This window comes from Nematostella vectensis, chromosome 1 (genome assembly GCF_932526225.1).
Source record: "Nematostella vectensis chromosome 1, jaNemVect1.1, whole genome shotgun sequence".
Lineage (NCBI taxonomy): Eukaryota > Metazoa > Cnidaria > Anthozoa > Actiniaria > Edwardsiidae > Nematostella > Nematostella vectensis.
This window is the reverse complement of record NC_064034.1, coordinates 9,138,269-9,163,365: the sequence shown is the minus strand read 5'-3', so window position 1 is coordinate 9,163,365 and position 25,097 is coordinate 9,138,269. Positions and strand designations below refer to the sequence as shown.

General features: G+C 44.4%; 1 protein-coding gene across 1 annotated transcript; it reads left to right on the top strand.

Moving 5' to 3' along the window:
* The first annotated feature begins 937 nt into the window (after nt 1–937).
* On the top strand, nt 938–24,368 carry LOC5520433. Its single transcript, XM_001640140.3, has 22 exons — nt 938–1,088; nt 1,887–1,934; nt 2,697–2,851; nt 5,843–6,094; nt 6,531–6,686; nt 7,019–7,167; nt 7,450–7,508; nt 7,596–7,854; nt 8,181–8,439; nt 8,649–9,210; nt 9,301–9,653; nt 9,923–10,269; nt 10,441–10,623; nt 10,745–10,811; nt 10,954–20,000; nt 20,086–21,071; nt 21,196–21,377; nt 21,480–21,708; nt 21,805–21,956; nt 22,060–22,294; nt 22,439–23,264; nt 23,688–24,368. The coding sequence occupies exons 1-21, from the start codon at nt 1,028–1,030 to the stop codon at nt 23,257–23,259; spliced, it is 14,562 nt and encodes a 4,853-aa protein (XP_001640190.3). The 5' UTR covers nt 938–1,027; the 3' UTR covers nt 23,260–23,264; nt 23,688–24,368.
* Nucleotides 24,369–25,097: the final 729 nt, after the last annotated feature.

Genomic DNA, 25,097 nt, shown 5'->3' with positions numbered 1-25,097 from the left:
TTGTTTACAATATTTTGTCTACACGGCTAAGCTTAAAACAGTGCTGCAGGTCTGATGTATAAGTAAGAACTTAAACAAAATCAGCGTTCAGTTGAGCGTTCGCTGCTTGACTCAAGAGTTTTGCCAGACAGTTAGCAACCTGCCGGGTCATGTTATGCAATTCAATAAAATCTCCTTAAGAACTTGACCAAAGGAATCTAGATGTTGTGTTAGCATTATCTCCAGTGACCAAATGTTTTTCGTAGAGTTTCGCGCAAAAGATAGTATTATGAAGCTTGTTTTGGTTGAATAAGAGTGGAGCACGCGAGGTCAAGGTGCGGAATGCGACTCGGTCTCCCTGTGTCAAGGCTCAGGACGCATGAACACAGCGTGATAGTGACACATCCTGTCAGAGCGCGAGCCGAGACGACCTTCGTGAGTTGGATTAGATGATTCGCTCGCTATGTCGTCTACCCGCCTAGTTACCCGCCCCATGTCCCTAAGCCTCTTTGTCCCTGCTTAAGGATCTTACTTTAAAACTCCCGGTGAAAAATTTATAGGCAATTCCTGATTCTTGTAACACGAGCGTCATTGTTTGTCTCTTCAATAAGTATTGCATTACACAGAGACTGTTAGGCCACCTTTTGTTTTATTCTGATAAACTGACCTCCTTCTGAAAATAAAGATATTCAATCTGACATGTTTTATGGCGCATATAGCGTCAAAAGCCTTATTTTTTTTACCATTCAGCTTACCATGCTGAAAGCAATATCGCAGCTAGTGCGCAAGAAAGTTGCAAGTCAACAAAAACCGAGGTTGGACTTTGCTACTTGCATTGTAATCTTCGGCACAGGATGCCATCACAAACGAGATCTACCGGGTAAACAACATCCAGCGGCGAGCAACTCGAATTCTGATTGGACGAGAGCGGCTTTTTGCTCACATGACTCCGTAAACTGATACTTTTCCTCTCGCGCGAAGGGATCTTATAATCGAACAGCACCTTGAAATCAGCCCTTAGTTCTTTGAGGTTCATCAGCCGAGCAAGATGAACGCTGCAAGAATGAGAGCGCTTTTGCTCGTGCTGTTAGCCGCTGGCTCGATTGCAGGTTCGTAGCATATTTATCGCATTATTCCAGTGCTTTATGGACATTCTTCTTGTTGCAATTGTTCGGAAAATCAAAGAGGAAATTTTCGCGGCGCGCTCGAGTGCGGTGTTAACCTGTGCCGATACGAAATTTGCGCAGCTGTCCTTCTTCATTGGGGAGATTATTACTTGCCTTTTTTGTCTTTTAGCTACGAAACATGTATTTTATTACATTTCTCACGGACATATTCTGCGGCTTGTGCAAGGAGACCCAGAGGTCAAATTTTTTTTGATTAGCCATGCATGGGTTTCAGTTTCGGCATGAAAAAATTCTTCCTGTGAGACTAAAGCACGGTTCTTTAGAAGTTTTGCGTGTATGCTCACAAGAGAAATTCCATCATTTCTTTTGCACTCGCTTGACACATGTTCGTAAAGTCAAAAGCGCACATATTTTTTGTCGAAGCGCGAGGGCTGATTTGTCGAGAGTAGATCATCTTTCCAAACTCAGAACACTGTTTCTTTGTGCGCGCAATGTGCGATTCCCCTGCAAACTCGCAACAATCCCTTAACTTGCCACTAAGTCCAAAATGTCGGTAAGCAAATATTGATTTTGCTTGGATTGTTTTTATGAGATTTTGGTGACCCGGTGAATTCAATCGGATTCAATATCTCTGTATCTTCAGTGCGATCTTGTTTTCACCATTGTTCTGTCGTTATCTTGCTCTGGTTTCATGTCAATTGATAACTGGACTAAAAGCCTAGGAATGTCTTTGTTGTTCTCTCAGCTTGTGCTTATCCCGACTCATTATTTTTTCCACAGCACCTTTTGCTGGCATTGAGATCGACGCCAAGTCAGGAGAGTGCATAAGTAAGTGACTCCAGGGCTGGGCTGCCATGGGCTACCTTGGAAAATTAATGTGCGGGGAGTTTTTCGAGGGGACATTTCCTTGATACCACACGTTCTATTAGAGTTCACAAGTTAGTACATTACGCATTTCCTGTGTGCGGTTGCACAATTTTCCTAAGGTGTGAAAAACTAACTTACCAGCTTGTTCAATTGAGCAATTGAAGTCTTAACTCATTCGTCTAATATTTGCACTTTGTAAATAAAGAAATACCGAAAAATATTAATCCCAGTATTCGTTAAAATATTGAACTGTTTTTTATCTTTCTCGTATTCCAGCCTACCTCGTAATTTAGTTCGTAATTTTGTAGATAGATAGTATCTTTGCAATTTGTTTGACGGATTTAGCACTCTTGACAGTATACGTATCTGTTAAAAGTTCAAATTTGAAAGCTAAAATGAAATTCAATATATAAATTTTTCCGTAATTATTTTTTTTTCGCGCGAATTTCGATTTCGTTAAAATCTTTTGATTAACTCTTGATGCAACGAGTGCAAAGTACACTTAGCGAGCCAATCAGAAAGCGCACCACATCCCAGGGGCATTATACCTTCTTAACAGTGAAAACAAGCCTCTGCCCTTGATAGGATATTTTACCACCCACGGTAGAGCTGAGAACGTTTGAGACTTCCGATCTAGCAAATGTTGAGTTGACCCCGGCTTCGCGTGATGACACGGGCTTTCCGGTACTCGGTGCTAATCTTTGATTATTTGTATTCTCGCAGAAAAAACGCGCTTTCAGCCTGGAAAAGAATACACCTACAGCTATGTGGGAGAAACCGTAAGCGCCGTCAATGGATCTTCGGAGGAGCGATCAGCGCTCAAGATCGTTGCGCGCTGCATTATACAGACTGTCGGCAATTGCACACATGTCTTGAAGGTGAGCCCTCTCTCTCTCGTTTCTTTAGGAATGTTCTAAAACATGTGGTCTTACTTGACCTCTTTGCGCCTGTAGGCGACACAGGCCTTGACTCGTTCTGTCGAAAGTAGAGATTCACCGCGTGCGAGGAATGTACCGGGCGATATGTCCCAGCGTGCGATCCGAGTGTTATATAAACCAACCTCTTTAGCAGGCGGGACAAAGATGGAGTCCTTTTTGAGTAGATTATACCTAAAGGCCCAACCAGACTCATTTCATAAATTGTGTAAAATTTCTTAAAAATACCCAGTTTTTCTTAGGGTGATTTCCCATGTATTTTTGGTAGTCAAGTGGTGTTATGTTATTCACGTTGTTTGTTGGTATCTTGCGCATGTCCGGTGTGGTGACGCAAGCGCTAACTGGTCAAGGTCACCTTCTATGCATATAGCTTATCTCACTTTTTGCCTAAGGATGCTTGGAACATTTTTGAGAAAGGGTCATAATCGTAGATGAATAATTCTAGAGGAGGCATGATAGGGAAAGTTGGGGGCTATAGGGCGTCTGCTAGTTTGGATTTACGAAATCAACAAAATTCCGTTCTGTTTGTGACTTTTGATATTTATGATAAATATTTTTACAAATATTTTTCACTACCTACCATTTTAAAGTTCGCCCAATCTCCGGCATTAACGGTCTTTTACGTTTGTGATACCCGCATATTATTTTGCCTACCATGGTCAGCAAACTTGACCTTCTCATGGTTTTAGCCGGAAACTCGCCAGCGTTGAGACTTGGGATCTTTTCTCTCTTATCTGCAGTATCCCTCAGGTTCAGGGCTACCTCTCCTGAGAATTTTCACAGCGGGTTACAAAGCTTCAACTGAATGTTATGCTTGTAACCGAGAATAAAACCAAGAAGCTTAAAAACAACAACAGAGTAATAGCGTTTTATTTCCTTTAGAAGTTAGTTCTGATTACAGTTATTAGTTCCTGCTTCAGTAAGCGTTGGTAGCAAATGCAAGTTCTTTAATGTCCCAGCGTTTGCTTAATTTCTCGCGATCGAACCGCGGCGTTTATTTGGGGCGGCATTTTTCACTTATTACATTTTTTGCTACCAAGAGCTTTCTAGCTTCTCGGCAAAAGTCTGATTCGTGTTTAGTAGAATATCAAATAAAATTAGTTATATTTCTTTTAAGGTTGTAAACTGACCTTTTGCGACATTTGAGGGTGGCACTGCACTCTTTAAATATATAATTTTTATATATATAAGACGATTTCGATGTGAGATTTCACGAAATTCTAAGACCTTTCAGATGCTCAGATAGCAGCAAAATATTTTTTTCATTATAGCGAAGGGTTCTTAAAATGTAGAAATCAAATTGTGTTCATACTTTAAAATGCCATTATTTGTAATTCGTGTAATTCTGTTTTAATACTTCATTTGTATCATTATCTTATAAACAATTTCAATAAATTACAGAGCTACTTAAAATTAAGAACTTCCATAAGAACGTTTCAGCCCTAAAATGCTCCAAAAATAAGAACGGCTCAGCTGAAAATTTGCTTTTTCTGGGGCGACGCATTTCGAAGAAATAGGTTTTTATTCGTTTATAAAAAGGATCATGTCTCTTGGTACCCGTCTTAATAGTATCAGGGATTACGCTTAAACCGTCTTCCTTCTTTCATCAGATGATTTGTATTTCACTCGACACTGCGACATTTTTTATACGGAATTCGGTGATTTCGCAATTAGAACAAATTGTCATACTTTTTTACAATCATCAGCGACTGATGGTTAAACACGCGATAGCGATAGCGATTTATAAGATTTTGAAAACGAATAAAATTTCAAGGCTAGGAGAAGGTCATTTTTGTACTGAAAACGTGAAAAAATTCATGGCAGCAATGTTCTTATTTCGTCACCCTCTCACTGTCGAGTCTACCTGTTATGAGCTTCTGTATTAACGAAAAACGAAAAAAAATATTATTTTGCGTTTTTTGGCTTAATCATACAATAGTTTGAAAACTGCAAGGATAATTTTAGCTCGAAAATTGTTAGTGTGCTCGACAGTGCTATTTTGGCCACACAACACGTCATATTTTTGGGAGGTATTTCTTATGCTACTAGCGCTGTGCGCCCCGGGCCCCCTTTAAAGTCGATAGTCGAGTCGGCATATCTGCAAACCTGTTTTATGTAAGAGGAGAAGGAATGTTTTGATTATATTGTTTTTTTTCCTATGATTTGTTAGTACGGTATATAGCTGTTATCGACCTTTTATCATTGGGGCAATTTAGATTACTTAAAGCTATTTTTTTTATTACGAAATAAAAAAAAATCGAGGCTGCATAAGTTATCCATAAGATTTCATTATATAAGAATTTCTCTTCTTTGTTTTCGGCACTCTAATTAGCCAATGAGAGCGTGCTTAAGATCCTGGTTTTATTATGAGAGCAATCTGAGTCCAAGTTTTATGTATGGTCTTCTCCTTCTCATGCATTTATAATACACTTTGCTTTCCAAGTCTGCGCCTATTTCTCGTATGATAGAACCGGCTGTTAAACTTTTCTTTCCTTCTTTCTCTTAATGCATAAGCTCATGGCAGAGCAAAAAATGGCAAGTTTTCCCAAAATAAGGTCTGGTTAACTTCTGTAAGCTTGAATTTTTGCATAGAGGTTTCTTATGTTATGTAAACCATCATATCAAAAAGTATTTTTTTACTAATGGTTCGTCTTCAAGATATGAGGCTTGAAGTGCAATTTTCATATGTTCAAAGTATTAATTCTCCTCGTTTTTAGGGAGAAGTCGGGCTCTGATCAGAAATTAAGCCAACTGTGCTCGCTTATATCTAAATTTCATATCTTCTAAATTTCTTTAAAATTTAGAATTAAGCTTTTGGCCAGAGAAACTCCTTGTATGTTCAATCTTGAGCTTATATATTGAGAATTGGAAATTTTCATGCCATTTTGTTTTTGCTCTGTCTAAGCTTATTCTCAAACCCTCTTTAATCCGCAGATAAACAACGCAGAGCTCTGGGAAGCCCAGAGCAAGACCCTTTCCCCGCGAGACTACCGCGTCTCTGAGGGATCAGCAAAATTTGCTCGAGAGCTCGCCGCTCATGAACTTCACTTCCATACGAAGAATGGCGCCATCACCGGAGTTTCTCCCAACGCCTCAGAGCCCGTGCACGTGTTGAACATCAAGAAGGGAATTCTAAGCGCCCTTCAAGTCCAGCTGGTTAACAAGAAAACCGCACGACTGGAAGAGGTATGCGAATATCTAATAATACACGCCGATTATCTGTCCATTAAGAGTTCGGAATGTCTTAGGAGAGTTCACTGCTGTCGAACTTAATACCAGTGTATAGAGAGAGGAGGGCACGCTGTGGTGCGTTTTGCGTGAGACCGAAACATCTAGAATGTGACCCCCAGCAAACCGCAGTATCATGCTGTGGATTGATGTTTCATGGCAAAATATCACCTTACCTGTACTCGTAAATCAAGCGGTGGTGTTTTCGGTCTCTCTTAGATATCCTTCCCAATATCTGTTACACGCCCTCAGAACACGTTTTATCAATAAAATGACCCTTGAATTTCGTATTGGTAAACCGGATGGCAAACATTTGTATGCCTGAGGGAAGGTTCCATTGCTCGTTCGTAGTCATTTTCCAATTGAACTTAAAAGAATTTCTTGCGTTCCATAGACGGATGTTGCCGGCAAGTGCAAAGTAAGCTATCAGGTGCATAAGAACCACATCACCGGCCGGGCGAAAGTCGTCTCCAAGAGCCGTAACCTGACCGACTGCTCCGAACGCTCCAAGACCGATCTGGGAATCCACATCCACCACTACAATGAGAAGGTAAGAAAGGAAATTCAATAGGCGTACGAACACAAATGGTATGGTGCGAACACAAATTATCTCGTGCGAACACAAATGATATGGTGCGAACGCCAAATGATCTGGCGCGAATATTATGATCTCGTGCGAACATAAATGATCTGCCGCGATGTGGGGAAAAAAGTCCAATAAGCGAGTAAAAATGAGCTGAAACGATATTTATCATCATTATCATCAGCATCATCATTATTAGCTGGCACGTGATGTGAACACTGTTGAACAATGTTTCTCGGATACTTTACCATTCACCATGGATACAGCAGCCTGTATAAAATACGTGTATTTTCCCCCAGGCCATCAGCTTGCTCTCCTGTAAGAGTAACTGCCGCTATCTCCTGTCCGACAAGCTCCGCGTCCAGAAGGTCACGTGCGAGGAAGAGCACGTCTTCCGCCCTTTCTCCGCTGGACACCAACACACCGCTGGCGCAATGACTACCACCAAGTACGGACCTAAATATCATATATATGCCGTAGTTAGAGTAAGACAGTATGCATTTCTTTGTTTAGCATGAGTCCCCAATCCAGATTTTCTTACCTCTCAAACATCTTCAAACCTATGCGTACTTGTTCAAGCCCCCGTTTAACGTACACTCCAGGATAAAATAATACGATGTTGTCATAACATTATGCTAAATTTCTTGTAAGCCCATTGACATAAATTTGATAACAGCTTAGGGAAAATTGTAACATTTACTTAAAGAGAGTAACTGTTTTAAAATTTCAGGCAGGTTTTGGTGTTGCAGAGTGTAAAAAAGATGGAGGTCATCCCGCGCTTCCCTCAAGGTGTGTATGCATCCACGAATACGCACCTCCCCCCACCCTTGTTCAACTAAGGCACTTTGAAGTTCGAACTTTAACTCCTTTCTTTAGGGTTGAAAATCATGCCACTGTCGTACAATCATTCGCGCGAGGACTCTGCAGACAAAGACTACAACACCGCCATCAAGATTATCACCCAGCTTGTCCGTGAATCCATGGAGGAGACTAAGCCCGAGTCTGCGCGTCTCTTCTCTCGTCTGGTGTTTGCTCTGCGCAAGTTGACAGAGAAGGCCATGACGGTAGTGTGGGATGAAGTATTTGATTGTGACAAGTCCGGCCTCTGTAAGCCAGAGGAGAAAAATCGATTCCAGTGAGTTTTTGTCCTGTATCTTCTAAATTAGGGCGTCATTCAGCCGTAAATTTTCAGTATAATTATAGTAAGAGGAGTTCACAAAATAGTATTTGTAGGAAGTTTAATAAAGAAAAAAAAACATTTCGAACAGCAATATGTCACTTATTTAAAATAGTTTAAATGTTGCCAAATCTGAGGTAGCCAGTAGATTGTGTTTATGACAGACAGCTGATCTCCTTTCGGGTGTTGAGGGCTTATGGTTAGCTTTACAGTTCCTCCTCGTAGTCGTAAAGTATCCAGTGTTGGGTTAGTTAGAGTAACTGTTCCTCCTTGTTCTTGTTTAGGATGTACCTTCTGGACGCTCTGCCACACTGCGGTTCCTCAGGCTGCGCCAAAGTCATGATGAATGCAATCAAGAATGAGTTGGTCAGCGGTGAACGCGGAAACATGTTCCTTACCGGCCTTGCCCTGGTGTCGAGACCAACTGAGGATATGATCGATCACGTGTTGGAGCTATGCCAGTCAAACCCAACCCGCATTGCTATGTTGACCCTTGGAACCCTGCTTCACAAGCACTGTGAGGAGAACAACTGCAACGAACCGGTAGGTCCCATATGTGAATTTGCGTCTCCTCTTTAAACATGTACTATACGTTTGCTAGGTCAATCCCACTGTTACTACTTTATACTTAAAATATATCTTCTTTAACGAACGGTAGGCTGAGTAATATTTTCACGCTAGTTATTTAAATGTGTCTGCTAACGCCAATTGCTAGAAAAGATTGACTAACACATCATATACTCCCATTTAAGGATTACACAAGCTCCATCTACCTTGCTGAGAAATGGCTTCAGGGACGTCTTGGCAAGCGATGTGACTTCAAGTCCACCCACCAGGCAGAGGAGATCCTGATCGCCCTGAAGGCAATCGGTAACGCTGGTCGCCCCTCGTCCGCCCAGAACACCATCCTTAAGTGCGCCGTTAATGACAACCTACCAATCAACATGACCATCGCTGCCCTCGAGTCCCTCCGACGCATGCCCTGTAGGCAGGAGACAACTGAACAGCTGTTCAACATCTACGCCTCTCACCACAACGATGTGGAGATCCGTGTCGCCTCTTACCTCGCCCTGCTCAAGTGCCCCAATAAGGAGCTGTTACGCCGCATCGCTAAGGTCCAAAGGACTGAAGTGAATAACCAAGTCGGCTCCTTTGTCTGGTCGCACTTGACTAACGCTATGGAGTCAACCGAGCCTGTTCACGGTCTCCCTATGGCTAGAATGCTCCAGAAGGCACTGGGAGGCAACGTGCTCCGTGAGTTCAACCTTAATAGGCTTCGCTTCTCTCGCGCTGTTGAGGGATCTTTCTACAGCGGTAAGTGATTAGTTATAAATTAAACTCGCCGAGCAAAATATGAGCTTAAATTATAGCGAATTTGCATTTATATTCCTTCTCCTATTCCAGACATCCTCCGTGCCGGTGGCTCCGTCCAAGGTCACCTGATCTACCACCCCAACAGCTTCTTCCCCCGTAGCACTCACCTGAACATCACCATGGACGTGCTTGGTGCTTCCATCAACCTGTTTGATGCTGCAGCAAGGTTCGAGGGCTTTGAGCTGCTGATGGAGCAGATATTCGGTGCTGATGGCTACATTCCTGACGACCGTGTCATGGCCATGTTCAACCTGAAGCCCCACGAGGAGCGCGACAAGACCGAGAGAGTAGTCCAGACACCTGGCATCCTGCGTGGACGCAGAAGCATCTTGACTGATGACATCAACCGCGTCGAGTCTAACCTTAAGAGTCTTAACAAGAAGGTATATATCACTTTATTAGACTCGTACTACCCCTTGAAGTCGAATCGTCAGAGACCATGTACAGTATACCTGTCTTGAACTTAGAATGTTCTAGTATATTAAGGCATATTCGATTTCGGATTTACGTGTAATAAATTATTTAATTAAAACAAAAGACACATTTGATACATTTGATGTCATATATTTTGTTCAGCTACTGGCATTCTTAGAAATGATTGCTAGCGTTTTGCGCGTTATTTTGTTACTCATCAGTATCGTTTAAACTTCAGATGGACACTCGCAAGCACGCTCCTTCCGGCGCTGTCTCCGTCAAGGTCTTTGGCAACGAGATGCGCCTTGCAAGCTTTGATGACATTAGCTGGCTGCAGTCTGAGGCTGACAACATCAACTTTGTGGACTTCCTGATGACCCTGGCCAAGGGAGGCAGCAAGACCTTTACCAAGAGCATGGTGTTCCTGGATGCCGAGACAACTGTCCCAACAGGTCTGGGTCTGCCACTCAAGCTTGACGTCAAGGGAACTAGCGTGGTCTCTGTTGAGATGAATGGCAAATTCGACATCAGAAACATGTTTTGGGGTCCCATGGCATTTGACGTTCGTGGACACTTGAAGCCAAGGTATATAATACGTTCGACCATCTAACTCCGAGTACTTCAGAAACAACATGTTTATGTCTGACACGGATTTTCATATCCGTGGAGTTTCATTAGGAAATAGCACTTCTAAAGTTCTTTTTTTACTATTATTATTTGCCTTTTTTATGTTTATTGTTTATATTTCTTTCGTAGTGCTGTAGTTGAGATAGCTGGCCGCATGGGAGTAAATGCGTTTGTTGCGGAGGCTGGTATTCTTGTCAACTCCTCTTTGTACACCTCCACCGAGATCAAGGGTAACGCTACCTACAAGCAAGGACAGATCCTTAAGTTCGAGCTTGGCGCTCCACAGAAGCCCAGCCAGATCTTCAACGTCTCGTAAGTGTGATAGTGCTTTGTTTGATTCTTTCGATTTTGGAGATAAGAGAAATGTATGGAATCCTGAGCAGTGGTAAATCGCGATTGTGGCTAACTAATAATTCTTCCATTTTTTTATCAGATCCACGCTGTTCACCACATTGAACGACAAGGAGGTTAAGATCGAGGGAGTCAAGAGACGCATCGAGGTGAGTCAAATACTTGTGTTTGGCTAGAGATGGAGAGGTAATTTAGGGGTGTGATTAGTTTTAAAAGGAATAGAGCTTTAAGGTAAATGTGAACTGTGAATAAGAATATTTCTCTACCTCATTTTATTTAATTTTTTCATAGCCCACGCCGTGCTTAAACATGACACGCGTGCTCGGCATCAACGTTTGTGGCCGCCTGTCGCTACCAGTTGCTTTCCGCGAGTACGAGTCACCGTTCTACCCTCTGTCGGGATCATCATCTTTCAGCCTGTCAGTCATCCCTACCGACAAGAAGCTCCGCCTTTACCAGATCATCTCCCAACGCCTTCCTACTGAAGACGAGAACAAATATGATTTCGTCACCAAGATCTCAACCCCCAACGCCACCTGGGAGCGTGAGTTTGTAGCGAATGCGTCGCTGTGGCTCCTGGATGAAGAGAAAAGTTTTAGTATTTCCACTGGTGCTTTGGGCTACAGGTTTGGAAAGCTAGAAGGACGTTACAACAACAAGACCCACGCTGTCAACATGACGTTCTCGGCTGCCGACAGCGTCGTCCTGAACGCCCAGTTCTTTAACTCGACTGATTCCCTGAAGAACCGCCGCATGGGTGCCACGTGGTCCGCTACGTACAAGAACTACACCGTGCGCCAATTGACCGAGCTGTACAACAAGTCTGGTGTCTATGGCATTACCAGCAACACCACATACTGGCCTGGAAAGTACTTGTATGCCAATGGTGAAGTGAACGTCCAAGACAAACGTTTCGAGATCATCGCTAACCACACCTGCACGAAGACCTCAATCTGTCTAAATGGCTCCCTTGGCGAAGAACAACATAACATTTTCTTCAACTTCACCAACAAGCCAACGAACTTCAGCATCCAGACCACAGGAAAGTACAACATAGCCGAGAAGGAGGCCGTATTGAACACCTTTGTCAAGCCATGCAGGCAATCATTCACCGTCCGTACTTCTTACGCTAACAAGGGCATCGAGAAAGGAGTCCACTTCCGTGCTAGTCATGACAACAAAAACCGCGTGTTTTCTTGGTACGCTGGCATCTTGAACACAACAGAGGAAAAAGCTGTCAAAGCAAACTCAACCATCATGGGCAGACCCATGGAAGCCATCTGGACTTTCTTCAACTACACCTCCGAGCAGGGAGTGAAGTTCAACGGCACCGCCATGGGCAAGTCCATCAACACTGCTTTTGCTTACCTGAAGAGTGAAAATGAGAAGTCCTTGAGGGTTAATGCATCTGGATTCAACAAGCAGGCTCAAGCAGTTTGGTCCTATATCAACCTTGGCAGCGAGAAAAGGCTGAAGTTTAACGCATCTGCCCTGAACAAGACCATCAGTGCCTTGTGGTCTTACCTCAACACTGATGCCGAAAAGAGCCTCAAATTCGACGCAACCGCCATGAATAAGACCATCAATGCCCTCTGGTCATACTTGAACATTGAGAACGAGAAGACTTTGAAGTTCCACGCTTCCGCCATGAACAAAACCATGGATGCTTTTTGGAGCTACGCTAAGATCGACCGTGCTTCTAAGCTGAGCTTCAACGCCACCTTCATGAACAAGACCATCGAGTCTGCACTGACTTTCTTTAACCTCACGGATGAGAAGATCGTGAAAATAAATGCTACTGTTCTGAACAAGACCGTCGAGGCAATCTGGACCCTGTTCAACTACACTAGCGAGAAGGGACTGCGATTTGACGTCAACGGACTGAATAAGTCTGCAAGTATGGTCATGAACTACATCACCAAGCCATCTGACAAGGCCCTGAAGATCAACGCTACTGTAATGAACAAGACCGTAGAGGCTATGTGGAGTTACCTGAGCCGCGGAGAGCAGCGATACGCTAAATTCAACGTCAGCGCCATGAATAAGACCATTGAGGCTGTCTGGACCTACTTCAACTTCGAGACTGAGAAGGGCTTAAAGTTTAACGTTGCTGGATTCAACAAGAGCGCCGAGGTGCTGATGGCTTTCTTCAATGATTCATCAGAGAAGGGTGTCAAATTCAACGCAACATTGATGAAGAAGTCGATAAATGCCACCCTTGCTTACTTCAAGTACGCAGACAATATGGGTGTGCGCTTCAATGCTAGCTGCTTCAACAAAACCGTCGAGCTGATGTCCAAGATGTTCACGAAGAACGAGGAAAAGAAATTTGTTCTTAGTGGCTCATACCAGAACTACACCCTCGCAATGGTAGGACTTTTCCAGAACCTGACCATGCACAAGAGCCTCTGCATCCACCCCGAGATCCTGGGACGCGGCTACGGAAAGGTCTGCGCCACATTCTCCAACAAGACTGACGAGAAGCTTATCTCCTTCAACGTCACCGCTTTGAACCGAACCGCCGAGGTCAAGTCTCAGTGGTACAAGAAGCCGACATTTTGTGCAAACCGCTTCACCGCCTCCTTCAACAGCACCATATACGTAGAGTCATGGCTTAACTACCTGCACACCGACAGCAGCAAGGTGCTTCAGATGAATGCTACCGTCGCCAAGCGCTCCATGGACGTCAAGTTCTTCTATGAGAAGGGTATCGAGCAGAAAATTGCAGGTTTTAACTTCACCGTCATGAACAAAACCATTGGAATGAAGACTCACCTGATCAACCAGGAAAAGTACAAGGAGGTCGCACTCCAACTGATGTGGAACAAGAACTACATCGCAAAGTCGTCTCTAAGGTTCCACAACCTTACCAACTTGAAGATTGTCAAATTCCGCAACCAGATTGGACAGTACACAGGTGAGCTGAAGGGTGAGTACAACCTGAGGAATGGTAGGAGGACTTTCTTCGTGGTCCGCATGCTGAGGAATGGCACCAAGCAGCTCTTCTACGACAAATTGGAGATGAGCTATAGCAGTTTGGAGAGCAAGAGACGCGAGCTCGAAACCTCGTACACATTGAGAGTCCTTGGCCGCACCTTCTCTTACGGGGTGGAGTTCGCCCACCTGAACCATTCTAGCAAGACCCGCACTCACCACGAGCTGAAAAGCAGTCTGATCTACTCTAAAGGCAAGCGTGTATCTATAACCAGCATCTTCAAGAATGACGAGGCTGAAATGGCGAAGAACATCATTGTCGAATATCTTCCTGGGAAGTCCATGAGCCACCAGATCGTCTGGTACAAGCCCGGCAAGAAGGTCTCGGCTTCAATGGAAATCCTCCCACGCATTCCCTTGATACACTCTCTTGATTGGAACCACGAGGAGGGTCTGTTCGTCCGCCATACGGCTTCAGTCTTTGGTAAGAGCATTGAGAACTACTTCCGCTTCATCGAGCGCACCGAGAGCTACGACGGACAGCTGGAGCTATGGCCTAAGAAATTGATCCGATTTAACGGGCAATTCTCTCGCAAGAATGGTCTGTTACTGACATCAACCATCAACGCTTTCCGCAAGACATGGACTGAGAAGATCGACTACAACAGAGCACAGAGCAAACTGTTTGTATCCGTCGAGGTTGTCCCTAAGGTCCCTGGTGTTTTTGAGGCTAGCTGGGATACGGCTGAGGGTCTGAAGGTCAACACAAAGCTAACCGCTTTTAAGAAATCTCTGCAGTGGGACGGATTCTACAAGAGACTGACCAAGACATGGACAACTGACATTACAGTGATGAAGGAAAAGGTCACCTTTGTCCAGAGCTTCGACGTGAACACCAAGACACTCGCTATGACAGCCCAGGTCCGTGATCGCACCATTGGCTTTCAGGGACGGTTTGACTGGAAGGCGTACGTCGCAAGTGCGTATCTTACCTGCAATGAACACAAAACCGGCTGGGTCATGAAGATGGATCCCGAGAGGAGGAGCATAATGTACAACGTGACCCTGACTTCTCGAATCTCTGCGCAGGTTTCTGCCAACATGCCAAGTGACAAACAGATCGATGTCACCTTCCAGAGGAAACTCGGTGGTGACGTTGTTGTTGAGTCGCAAGTCGTGTACGAGCTCACCCCCAAGGCGAGCCGTGTCTTTGTAAAATGGAATACCACCACTGTCAAGTATTTGGTTGGCCAAGTGAAGTCTCTGAAGCCTATCATCATCAACGCCACTAGCAAAATGTACAACATGACCCTTTTCCGTGCCAAGAACCTGACCAAGGAAATCGAAAAGATGGTCAAGAAGTTTGAGAACAAGATCAAGCCCTTTGTCATGAAGTATTACCAACACGCCAAGGCCTATGACTTCAAGGGTCTTTACAAGAATATTAGCAACATCGCCCAGAGTATGAGCTTGAAGACATACAACCTGACAATGAAAGCTTACACCATGAGCTTTCTTGCTCTCAACAAAACCATCACAAACCTGCCCATGCTGGTTCGCAATGCAACCATCTTGTACAAAAAGATTCGCTCTGAGCTGAATGCAAGCATCCCTTTGATCTACGGTAATTGCACAGTGCATCTCAAGAGGATTCGCACCCATCTTCAGCACTGCAAGCAGAACGTCACCCTGCACTTGATGAACATCAATCTGCATTTGAAGAACATCAGCCGTGACCTGAAGAGCTGGGGTCTGAACCTCACTCAGATGGTTGGTGACATCAAGGTCCGAGACGAGAAACTGAGGGACATCGCTGTGCGTGTTATCAAGAGGATCACACTTCTCGGTAAAGAATTGTCCAAGAACATGACTGTTCAGCTGAAGAAGCTTCATGTAAAGATCCGTGACCTAGAGATCCGCAAGCAGAAGCTGGGACCTTTGATGGACAAGTACATGATGAAGATCCGCATTTTTACGTGTGATTTCAACGCATCGTGCACCCTGAAAAAAATCGGTGCCATCGCCATGAACATCAGTCTGAAAGCAACTAACATGACCGTTTTGAACAAGACCCTCTATGAGCACTTCGTTGTACTGAACAAGACGTTCCATCAGCGCTTCATTGTACTGAACAAAACCATTCACCAGCACTTCGTGTTCCTAAAGGAGAAGGCGAATAACTTGAGCAGGGAGTTGAACAAAAATATAACTGTCCTTAAGCACAAGATTGAGGTTCTCTCCAAGAAGCTGATCGAACTGGCTCCTGGATACGCTAAGAACACCACCATAAAGTCCATTGAGCTCGCTCGCAACCTGACAAAGGACATCCAGAAAATGACCAAGGAAATCACAAGGAAGATAAAGCTCATGTCCTCACAAGCTATGGAGAAGGTTGATAAGTATACCAAACCCTTGGCTAAGCTGATTGTCAAAGTGTCTGTCTCCATCTACAATCGCGCTAAGCCTGTTGTCATGTCATACATCGAGAGCGGCAAGCCTTTCCTCCAGAACCTGAAGGATCTGAAAACAAAAGTGATCATGTTCAACCAGCCCATGATGAAGCCTCTAGGACCACTCGCCATGGATGTCATCTACCAAGTCTTAAATCTTACCATCCACAAGCTTCCACTTGGAGTCATGCTTGACAATACCATCAAGGTTACTGTCGAAGAAGGCACCAAGATATTCCATGTTATGAACCATACTCTGTCTACCAATGTCACAGCTGTGATAGCTTTTATCAACGAATTGTCGAAGAAGACTCCTGAGCAGATTGTTGACCTCACCATCATGAAAATTACTGAGATGGTAAATGCTACCAAGAAAATGGTTAACGACTCCATTCGTCATACCTACACTAACGCCAAGCAAGCAATGAAGGCTTACCAGCAATCCATCAAGGCTTTCAACCAGACCATCTTCAAGATAATCAACATGCGTCCTGAGGACTTGGTCCAGGTTTCAATCATGAAAGTCCAGATCTTCGCAAAGAACATGACACTCCTCATCAAGAACATCACCGCTGAAGTCCAGAACATCACTAAACAGCTGAAGAACCTCGACTTCGTGACGCCAGCTCAGAAGGCATGGAAAGAGATGGATATGTTCAACAAGTTCGCGTCACTTGACATGAAGGCTAAGTGGGAGTCCATTGTACAGAAAGTCAAGGGACACATCGATGCTCTTAACGTCAAGGCCCACGCTCTTAATGTTAAGTCTCGTGCTGAGAATTACGGAATGAAGATCGTCAAAGAGCTGAGGGAGATCAGTGCTGTTGCCTACCGTGTCTACAACCTGACCGTTCGTCTAGTGCGTATGGACATCACACGTGAACAGTTCGTGAACGAGCTTTTGGCTGTTATTGAGTCAGCCAAGACAGTCGGACGTAAACACTTCCATATTGCCAAAAACACCACCTTCGGTTTGTACGGTCTCCATCAGCGCTACTGGAAGTCAGCCACCGTCGCTGCCTACAGCTACAAGTCGCTTTCATCCGCAAAGGCTCAAGAAATGTACAGTAATACCAAGGACTATCTGATGGAGTTCTACAGGGAGCATGAGGTTGAAACAAAGGAAGCCTACAACTTTTATAAGCAGATCGCCATGGATGTCTATGACGTTGTCGAGAAGGAAGCGAGTGTCTTGAAGGACAAGGTCGCCGTGAGGATGGACAACCTAAAGACAAAGCTGATCAGCAGAGTTGAGATGTTGGTTCAGAAGCTGCGTGTGTATGAAAATATGACTTATGAAGAGATTGCCCTGAAGGTTCACAAGATGACGAAGGACTTTGGATTGCAACTGTACAAGAACTATAGCATCAAAGTGATCAAGTTCTACAACGACACCAAGAACCTTACGATGAGGACCTACAACTTGACAAAGGTTATGGCCATTAAGTACTACAACCTCAGCAAAGTCATGGCTGTGAAATACTATAACCTCAGTAAAGTAATGGCAGTCAAGTATTACAACGAGAGCCGCGTTCACGCCATGAGGATCTTCAACACCACCAAAAACTTCACTCTGACTTACTACAAGATCTATAAGAATAGGACCATCAGCGCTTACTACATGACTCGCAACATGACACTGAAGGCACTCAACGTGACCCGCAACATGACTATCCGCTACATCAAGCACTTCAACAGCAGCATTAGACCCATGATTGTCGTCTACATCGGTAAAGGCAAGGCTCTGGCTCTAAAGGCATACAATGATGGTATCCAGATGGGCAAGCGCGGAGTTGAGAAGGTGAAGGTATGGTATGCCGAAAACAAGGATAAGACCGTGGAAGAATTGTACAACGAAGCTTATACAATGGTCAACACCCAAACTGATAAGGTCGTGAAGAAGGCAAAGGCTGAGTATGAGAGGATTGTAATGAAGGCCACGTCCGGGATAAAGAAGCTGAACAAGACGCTGATGGAAATCAAGAAAGATGTAGTCGCCGTATACGACCAGACAAAGAATGTTACCATTATCTCTGGCAAGCAGCTGATCGCTATCTTCCACCCTTACGCCAAGACCGCTCAAAACAAGACCATGATCATGATCATTAGAATCAGAAACGCGTCAATCCCTTTAATTCAGAAGGCCAAGAACTTTACTTTGGTGAATCTTCAGAAGGCAAAGAACCTTACCCTCATCCAAATCCAAAAGGCTAAGAATTACACATTTGCCCTGTACCGCAACATCACAAGCCGACAGGACTTCAAGAACTTGATGATGAAGTACCAGGTCAAGGAACGCTATGCTAAGGTTGTCGCTAAGGTAAAGGAACTCATCGAAAAGGTCAAGGAACTGCGCGTCAAAGCCGAGACCTACGTGAAGGAAACCAGGCCCAAAATAGAGGCTAAGATCAAGAAGATCGTGCACTACATGAACGTCACCCTCCCCGCTCTTATGAAGCAGAAGCGTGCTGAGCTTATGGCTAAGCGCGATGAGATCATGGCCAACCCAAAGGAGTACGCAGCAAATATCTACGCCACAGCTGAACTCAAAGCTCGTAAGGCTTTCAATCAGGCTATTGAGAACACCGCCGCTGAGCAAATTATCAGGCACGAGATCTGGGGCGAGCTGCTTGACGAGATAAAGCAACATGAAATCATCGAGGCTGGCAAGGATATCTTCGATTTTAGCAAGGATAAGACTACCAAGGCAATTGCTATTGCCACGAGCAAAGCAAAGGAACTGAAAGCGCAACTCAAAATCAAGATCGCAGAGCTGAAGGTCAAGGCTGAAGAGCTGAAACAGAAGGCTAAAGACATGGTTGAGAAGACAAAGAAATCTATCAAGAAGGGGTTCAATGACTTCAAGCAGATGAAACTCCGTGAAATCGTCGAGCACCACTATGTCTTCAAGACCATCGAATTTACTAAGAACACCTCTGAGAAAATTAAGAACATGACCATTCAAGCCAAGAACATGACAATTAAGGCTATTGCCATTGGCAAGGTCTTCTACAAGAACATGACGATCAAAGCTCAGAAGTACGTCATCAAGATCAAGCAGTTTGCTTTGATTCTGAAGAAAAACGCCACCGTGATGATCGAAAAGTACAGACCCATGTTCAACAAGTTCACACTCATCGCCAAGAACTACACTCTTGTGGCCAAGAACATGACCGTCAAGTACTACAATATCGCTCGTAAGTACGCAGAGATCAAGACCAATGAGACTCGAGTGTTTGTGAACAAGACAATTGAGAAGGCCATCAAAATGTACATGGAAAAGGTCCACTACTACAAGGCGAAGGTCGAAACCTACTACAAGACCAAGGTCATGCCTTTCTACAAGAACAAGGTCGTCCCGTTCTACAAGAACAAAGTCATTCCAGCCTTCGAGAAGTACACTGCTCTGGCCGACGAACTTAGCAAGAACATGACATTACGCGCCAAGACCTACATCCTGAATAGCCGTCCTTACAAGTTCAGCGTCAAGACTTACCACTTAACCGTCAAGACTCTGCGCGATGCAAGCAAGATGACGATCCGTGAATCTGTTCTTCTTATGCGCTCTCGCGCCATCATTGCTTACAACTACACTGTCAACGTCACTCTTCACCTGAAGACCAAGGCCATCAACATGACCAAGATGGCTGTTAATATGACCTTCCAGAAGTACCACGCTTCCAAGATCTATCTTACTAAGCTGGTCAACAACTGCACCGCGGCACTGAAACCTTGGGTGCCTACCATTAACCAGACCAAGAACGAAATCGTTGAGACCATCACGTTCATTAACAAGTACTACGGTGTTGAGGATAAGGTCCGTGCACAAGTCGAGTACCACTACTCCAAGTTACAGTTGCACTACAATGAGTACAAAAAACACACCGAGAGGATGCCTGCTATGCTGAAGTCCTCCGCGTACTCTGCTCTCGAGTTTGTCAACAAGACCATCAGGTAAGACAAGACAAGACATAATGAAAAAACTATTGAAAAATTAATACCCTGGCACCTCTTGAACTAATGTTGTGCTATCGCTTAGGTACGCCCATGGTCACTTCGGCACCCTGAATCAGACTATGTCCGCCAAGATGATGAAGATCCGTGCTTACATGACCAAAGTACGCGAGCACCTCATGAAGCTGAGAGCTGACCTACCGAACCACGTCCAGATGAGTGATGGTATGTTTAGCCTGGTCATCCCACACCCGCAGGATTTTAACGGTAACATCAAGGATGTCTGCACCATGGCTTGCAACAAGGCAATCAACCTGAAGAACAAGGTGGTGAACATGACCCGCCATGCCATCAACATGACCAAGACGTACGCCAGGGTTTACCAGCTAAAGGCAATGAACATGACACGAGTATGGAAGCAAATAGCGCTTAACAAGACCACTATCCTGAGAATGAGAGTATACAAACTCAGCATGGCATTCTACAACAGGTCAATGAAGTGCCCCTTTATCAAGAGACACATGAACGCCACCATCCACTACTTCAACATCACTCGCCAATTCATTCGGGAGTTCAACATGACCAAGATAGTGAACCTTACCAAGACCTATGCCCCAGTTGTGTACAACATCTCTAAGGAGTGGTGCATGGTCGGATACAACGCTTCTCGTACCTTCACCCTCAAAGTGAGCGGTATGGCATGGAACATCTCATTTGACATCTACAACTCTACGTCTATGAAGGAAGCCCTGGAAAAGGCAAAGAGCCATTCCATGCAAGCATACAACGAGACCTTGAAGATCTATCGTGCTTTGTACAAACACGCAATGATCAGATATGCTGAGCTTCGCAAGACCGCCGAGAAGGTGTACCAGAGCATCGCCGAGCACCGGCTTACCCAGAAATACATCCACCACTCCAAGGAATACTACAGACACTCAAGCAAGATCCTCAAGTCTCGCACACGTCATTTACACCGTGTGAAGAAGTACTGGCACCGCAGAATCAACCATAAGATCAACCACATCAGCAACCTCCTGAGACCTCGCAACTGGGTTCCACCATTCAACAGTAAGTAGAAAAATTAGCAGCTCTGTGTAAATATATAGCGTTGAACCAAATAGACCCATTAAGAATAGTAGGAGTGGCTCTCTGAATTGGCTGATACTATAACAATCGATACATGCTTTTACAGGCACCGCAATGATCTTTGGCAAGCCCCATGTCTCCACCTTCGACAGCTTGTACTACCGGTTCCCTGGTTACAATAAGCCCGAATGCACATACGTCCTTGCCCGTGATGTCCGTGACAATAAGTTCACCATCATGAGCCAAGAAGATGCCATGATCCTCATCACAGAGGATGGCAATGTTAAGGTTTGTCCATTCTATCATAATTCTACAAAATGTCTCCGTTGTGCCTGCTCTAAGGATTTTTTTTTATCACTTGCTTATTTCAATACCCCTTCTCTGGTGTAGATCCACTCAAGTGGTCGCGTGGAATCGATGGTAAAGATCGATGCCGAGGGTAACAAAATCCTTGACGGCTACAACAGTGAGCTGCCAGTCCAGACCAAGAACATGACGGTGACTCGCGAGGGACCATTCGTTGTCCTCCGTCATGACATTGGAATCGAGATCCTCTGCGACATGGAACACAACGCATGTACCTTCAACTTCGACAAGTGGTTCCACGGCCGCCTTGCAGGTACATCCGTCGGTTTATATGAACAACAGCTGTATGAAGAAATAGAAAGTCTCAATCAGACCATGCGTATATCTCACCGCCAAATTCCTTTCACAGGTCTCCTCGGCACCAACAACAACGAGCACCACGATGAAATGACCAAACCCAACGGCAAGCACGCAGGAAGCTTGATTGAATTCGTCAACTCCTGGGAGGTTACCAATGACACCAAGTGCCAGATCCAGCGCTACATAAAGCCCAAGAGCAAGGTATGGTCTCACACAAGTTGCCGTTTGGTGTGCATATGCTTGCTACTTTTCGTCTACGTTCCTGGATGCATGTATTTACCAAAATAATGTATTGGTATTTCAGTGCCCAACAAGCCGTTACTCTAGCCGATGCCGTGAGCTCTTCAAGGATGAACATTCTCCTCTGGCTCCTTTCTTCAACATCACAAACCCTAGACCATTTATGCTGGCATGCGAGGACGACTACGCCACCTGCGACAGCAAGACTGCTAAGGACATGAAGCACTGCAACACTACCGCTGCTTACATTGAGCTGCTGAGGATGAAGGGCGAATGGGCTGAATTCCTTCCAGAATGCGGTAAGAACTATGTTTCTATAAGCAATTTATCTGAAGAAACTTTTTTTGACTGTGGAAATCGAGAGAGGAAGAGAAAGTTATGTAACTAATGCGCGTATATCCTATTTTATAGACGCTGATCTTAACCTCTATTTTTCTTGACAGGCCGTTGTGCTAGTCACGAGATGGGCAACACCTGGTTCCAAAAGGGCTCAAAACTCGTGGATGTTGTCCTGATTGTCCCCGAGACCCAGGGGATGCGCGGATTCGCTAAGAGGCTGCCAGAATTCGTCTTCAGACTTCAAGATGTCCTTCGTCAGTACTCTTTCAAGTTTGGTCTGATCAGTTTCGGCGGAAAGGGCGCAGTCCACTCTGAGCCCCATGTAGTAACCGTCAACGGACAGCACTTGGGAGATGTTGAGGACGTCTCAAACGCCATCGAGCACCTGAAGTTCGCTGACCGAGCAGACAACGAGACCGACGGATTCGAGGCCATCTCCATGGCAACACGCTACCCATTCCGCACCGGCTCTACCAAGATCGTCCTTCTGTTAACTGCAGATGAACGCATCGCCCGACCTGGAACAATGTCCGTCCGACGACTAACGAAACAACTGAAGCGTCAAGACATCATCTTCAACGTGATCGGGAAGTACAAGAAACTTAACCAGAGGGTCATCGGACAAGACTACAGAGGAAAGGTCTTTTACAGGAAAAACACAAAGGGCCAAGGAACCGGCGTTGCGCTACCCGAGGGCCAGTACATTGAACTTATGAAGAACACCAAGGGTTCGGTTTTCGGACTGTCCCTATTCGCCTCGGACAACACCAAGCTCTCAGACGCAGTGCGTATGGCCTCAACGAACGCGTGGAAGGAGCAGATCAAGCTCGATCAGATCGGGTGCAAGGAATGTTCCTGTGTACATGGATACGTCGGAGAAGGCAGAACCATCTGCAAGATCAACGAATTACATAATAAGTGCTGAGCATGGTGAGTAGCCCTTCCCACTTGGTAATTAGGATTAGTGCGACGACAACGGCGCACAAGATTTGTTTGTTTTAAACAAAAACTGTCAACGCTAACTGGAAACAAGTGCTAATGCGTTTGGTCGGCCAAGACACGCCGAACAACAGACAACATTCAGAATTCAAAAGCAGCAAGCGTCTGATAAACTTCTACCAAGCCTCGACGTGCAAACTCCAACTTTCACGGTCAATTTAGGACGCAGACGTTTGCACTGTTAACTCCTCTAACTACTGTAGAAATAATGTTCTTAGTCTATTATATTCTTTATCTATTAGAATTGATCGGCATCTTTTACGTTTTCGTTGCCCTAGCCGTCGTTGTCCTGATTTAAGGTCCCTATCTTTGGTGGTGATCAAAATGCTCAATTGCGTTTGCTTCTGTTTGCAGACAAAACCGAGTCATGTGAAGTGCCTGTTAAGAACCCCGTGACAACCCATCCAGGAGTTGTACAAAGGATTCCAGGACTTGACTTTGAGAACATCTAACGTTCTAGTAGTACCATACATCCACGCATAATCTCTGATTTACTCGTCACTGTAATAAGCTTTGTTTACACTATAGTTAAGTAAATTGATTAATTTAAGGTAAAAGGTGTTGGTGTTTGCTTGCCGTTCTGCAATATATGTAATTGTTACGCTATCGATGATTGACTTGTCAGCCTTTTGTGGCTGTGAGATGTGGTGTGATCGGGGTTTCCTTGACCAACAAAAAAATTGGTTCGTTGTAGAACCGGGGAAATGATTATTACCAATCAATATTTCAACAATTCACCCTACGTCATCGGAAACTGAAAATTGAACATAACTTTATGAAATAATTGTTACATCAACAAAGAACTGATAAAAAGTACTGCTCATAATGTCAACTTTACTTTTTTGCTCTATTTATTGGTAGACAGTTTCGGTTTCCGTACGCAGTGAGGTGGTGCTATGATTAGTATTGGGTTTTGTTTATTATAATTAGTAAGTCCAGTATCGGAGTATGACGAAGTCAGTGAAAAACGAATGTGAATCTGACTTTCGATGTGATGCTGTACAATGTTTAAATAAAGACAGTTTGCATTCAAAAGAATTGTAATTGTTGTTGTTCATCTAAAGAGTTGGCCCTCTAACCTATGTGCGTAGCAAGAGCGAGCAAACAATTTCTCAAACCCGCCAAGGATCATTTAATGATATAGGATAATTGGGCATGAATATGTAGCAAATTTTATCCCTTTCAAGTGATGATCAGCCAATTCGTTTCTTTTTGTTGAAAATTCAACGGACTTTATCAACATTGAAGTTCAATACTTAAAAGTTATTGTTACTTTAAAGTAACAATATTTGATTTATATTACCTCAATTACTCGCCCCCGCCCCAAAATTGTAAGGTCTCACGAAAACTGTTGGCCCGCTTTCATTGTGGGTTATTCGGAAATGTTTAATTTTCGAATATTGGGAACCCTGTGCGCGAAGGCCGAGGTGCGTTGGGCCGAGGGTGCAAGGAAATGAGAATGAGAGTCGGCTTGCAGGCTACGAAAACCGCGGTAGACTTCTCACAAGAAATACGAGACCGATTGTCACAATGAGACCTTGGCTATGGAATGTTTTATAGATAAATAAAATTCTTGAGCGAAGGAAAGGTAAAACTACGATATTTATTTCAGATATCTTGTTTGACTCTCGGCCTATCAGTTTAAGCGGCGTAGCCAGGATTTTTAACAGGAGGGGGTCCCAAAAGGACCTTTCAAACCAGTTTCCCCTGTATTTTAGATAATGTATCATACATTTACAGTATTGTTGACTGCTAGAAGGGGGT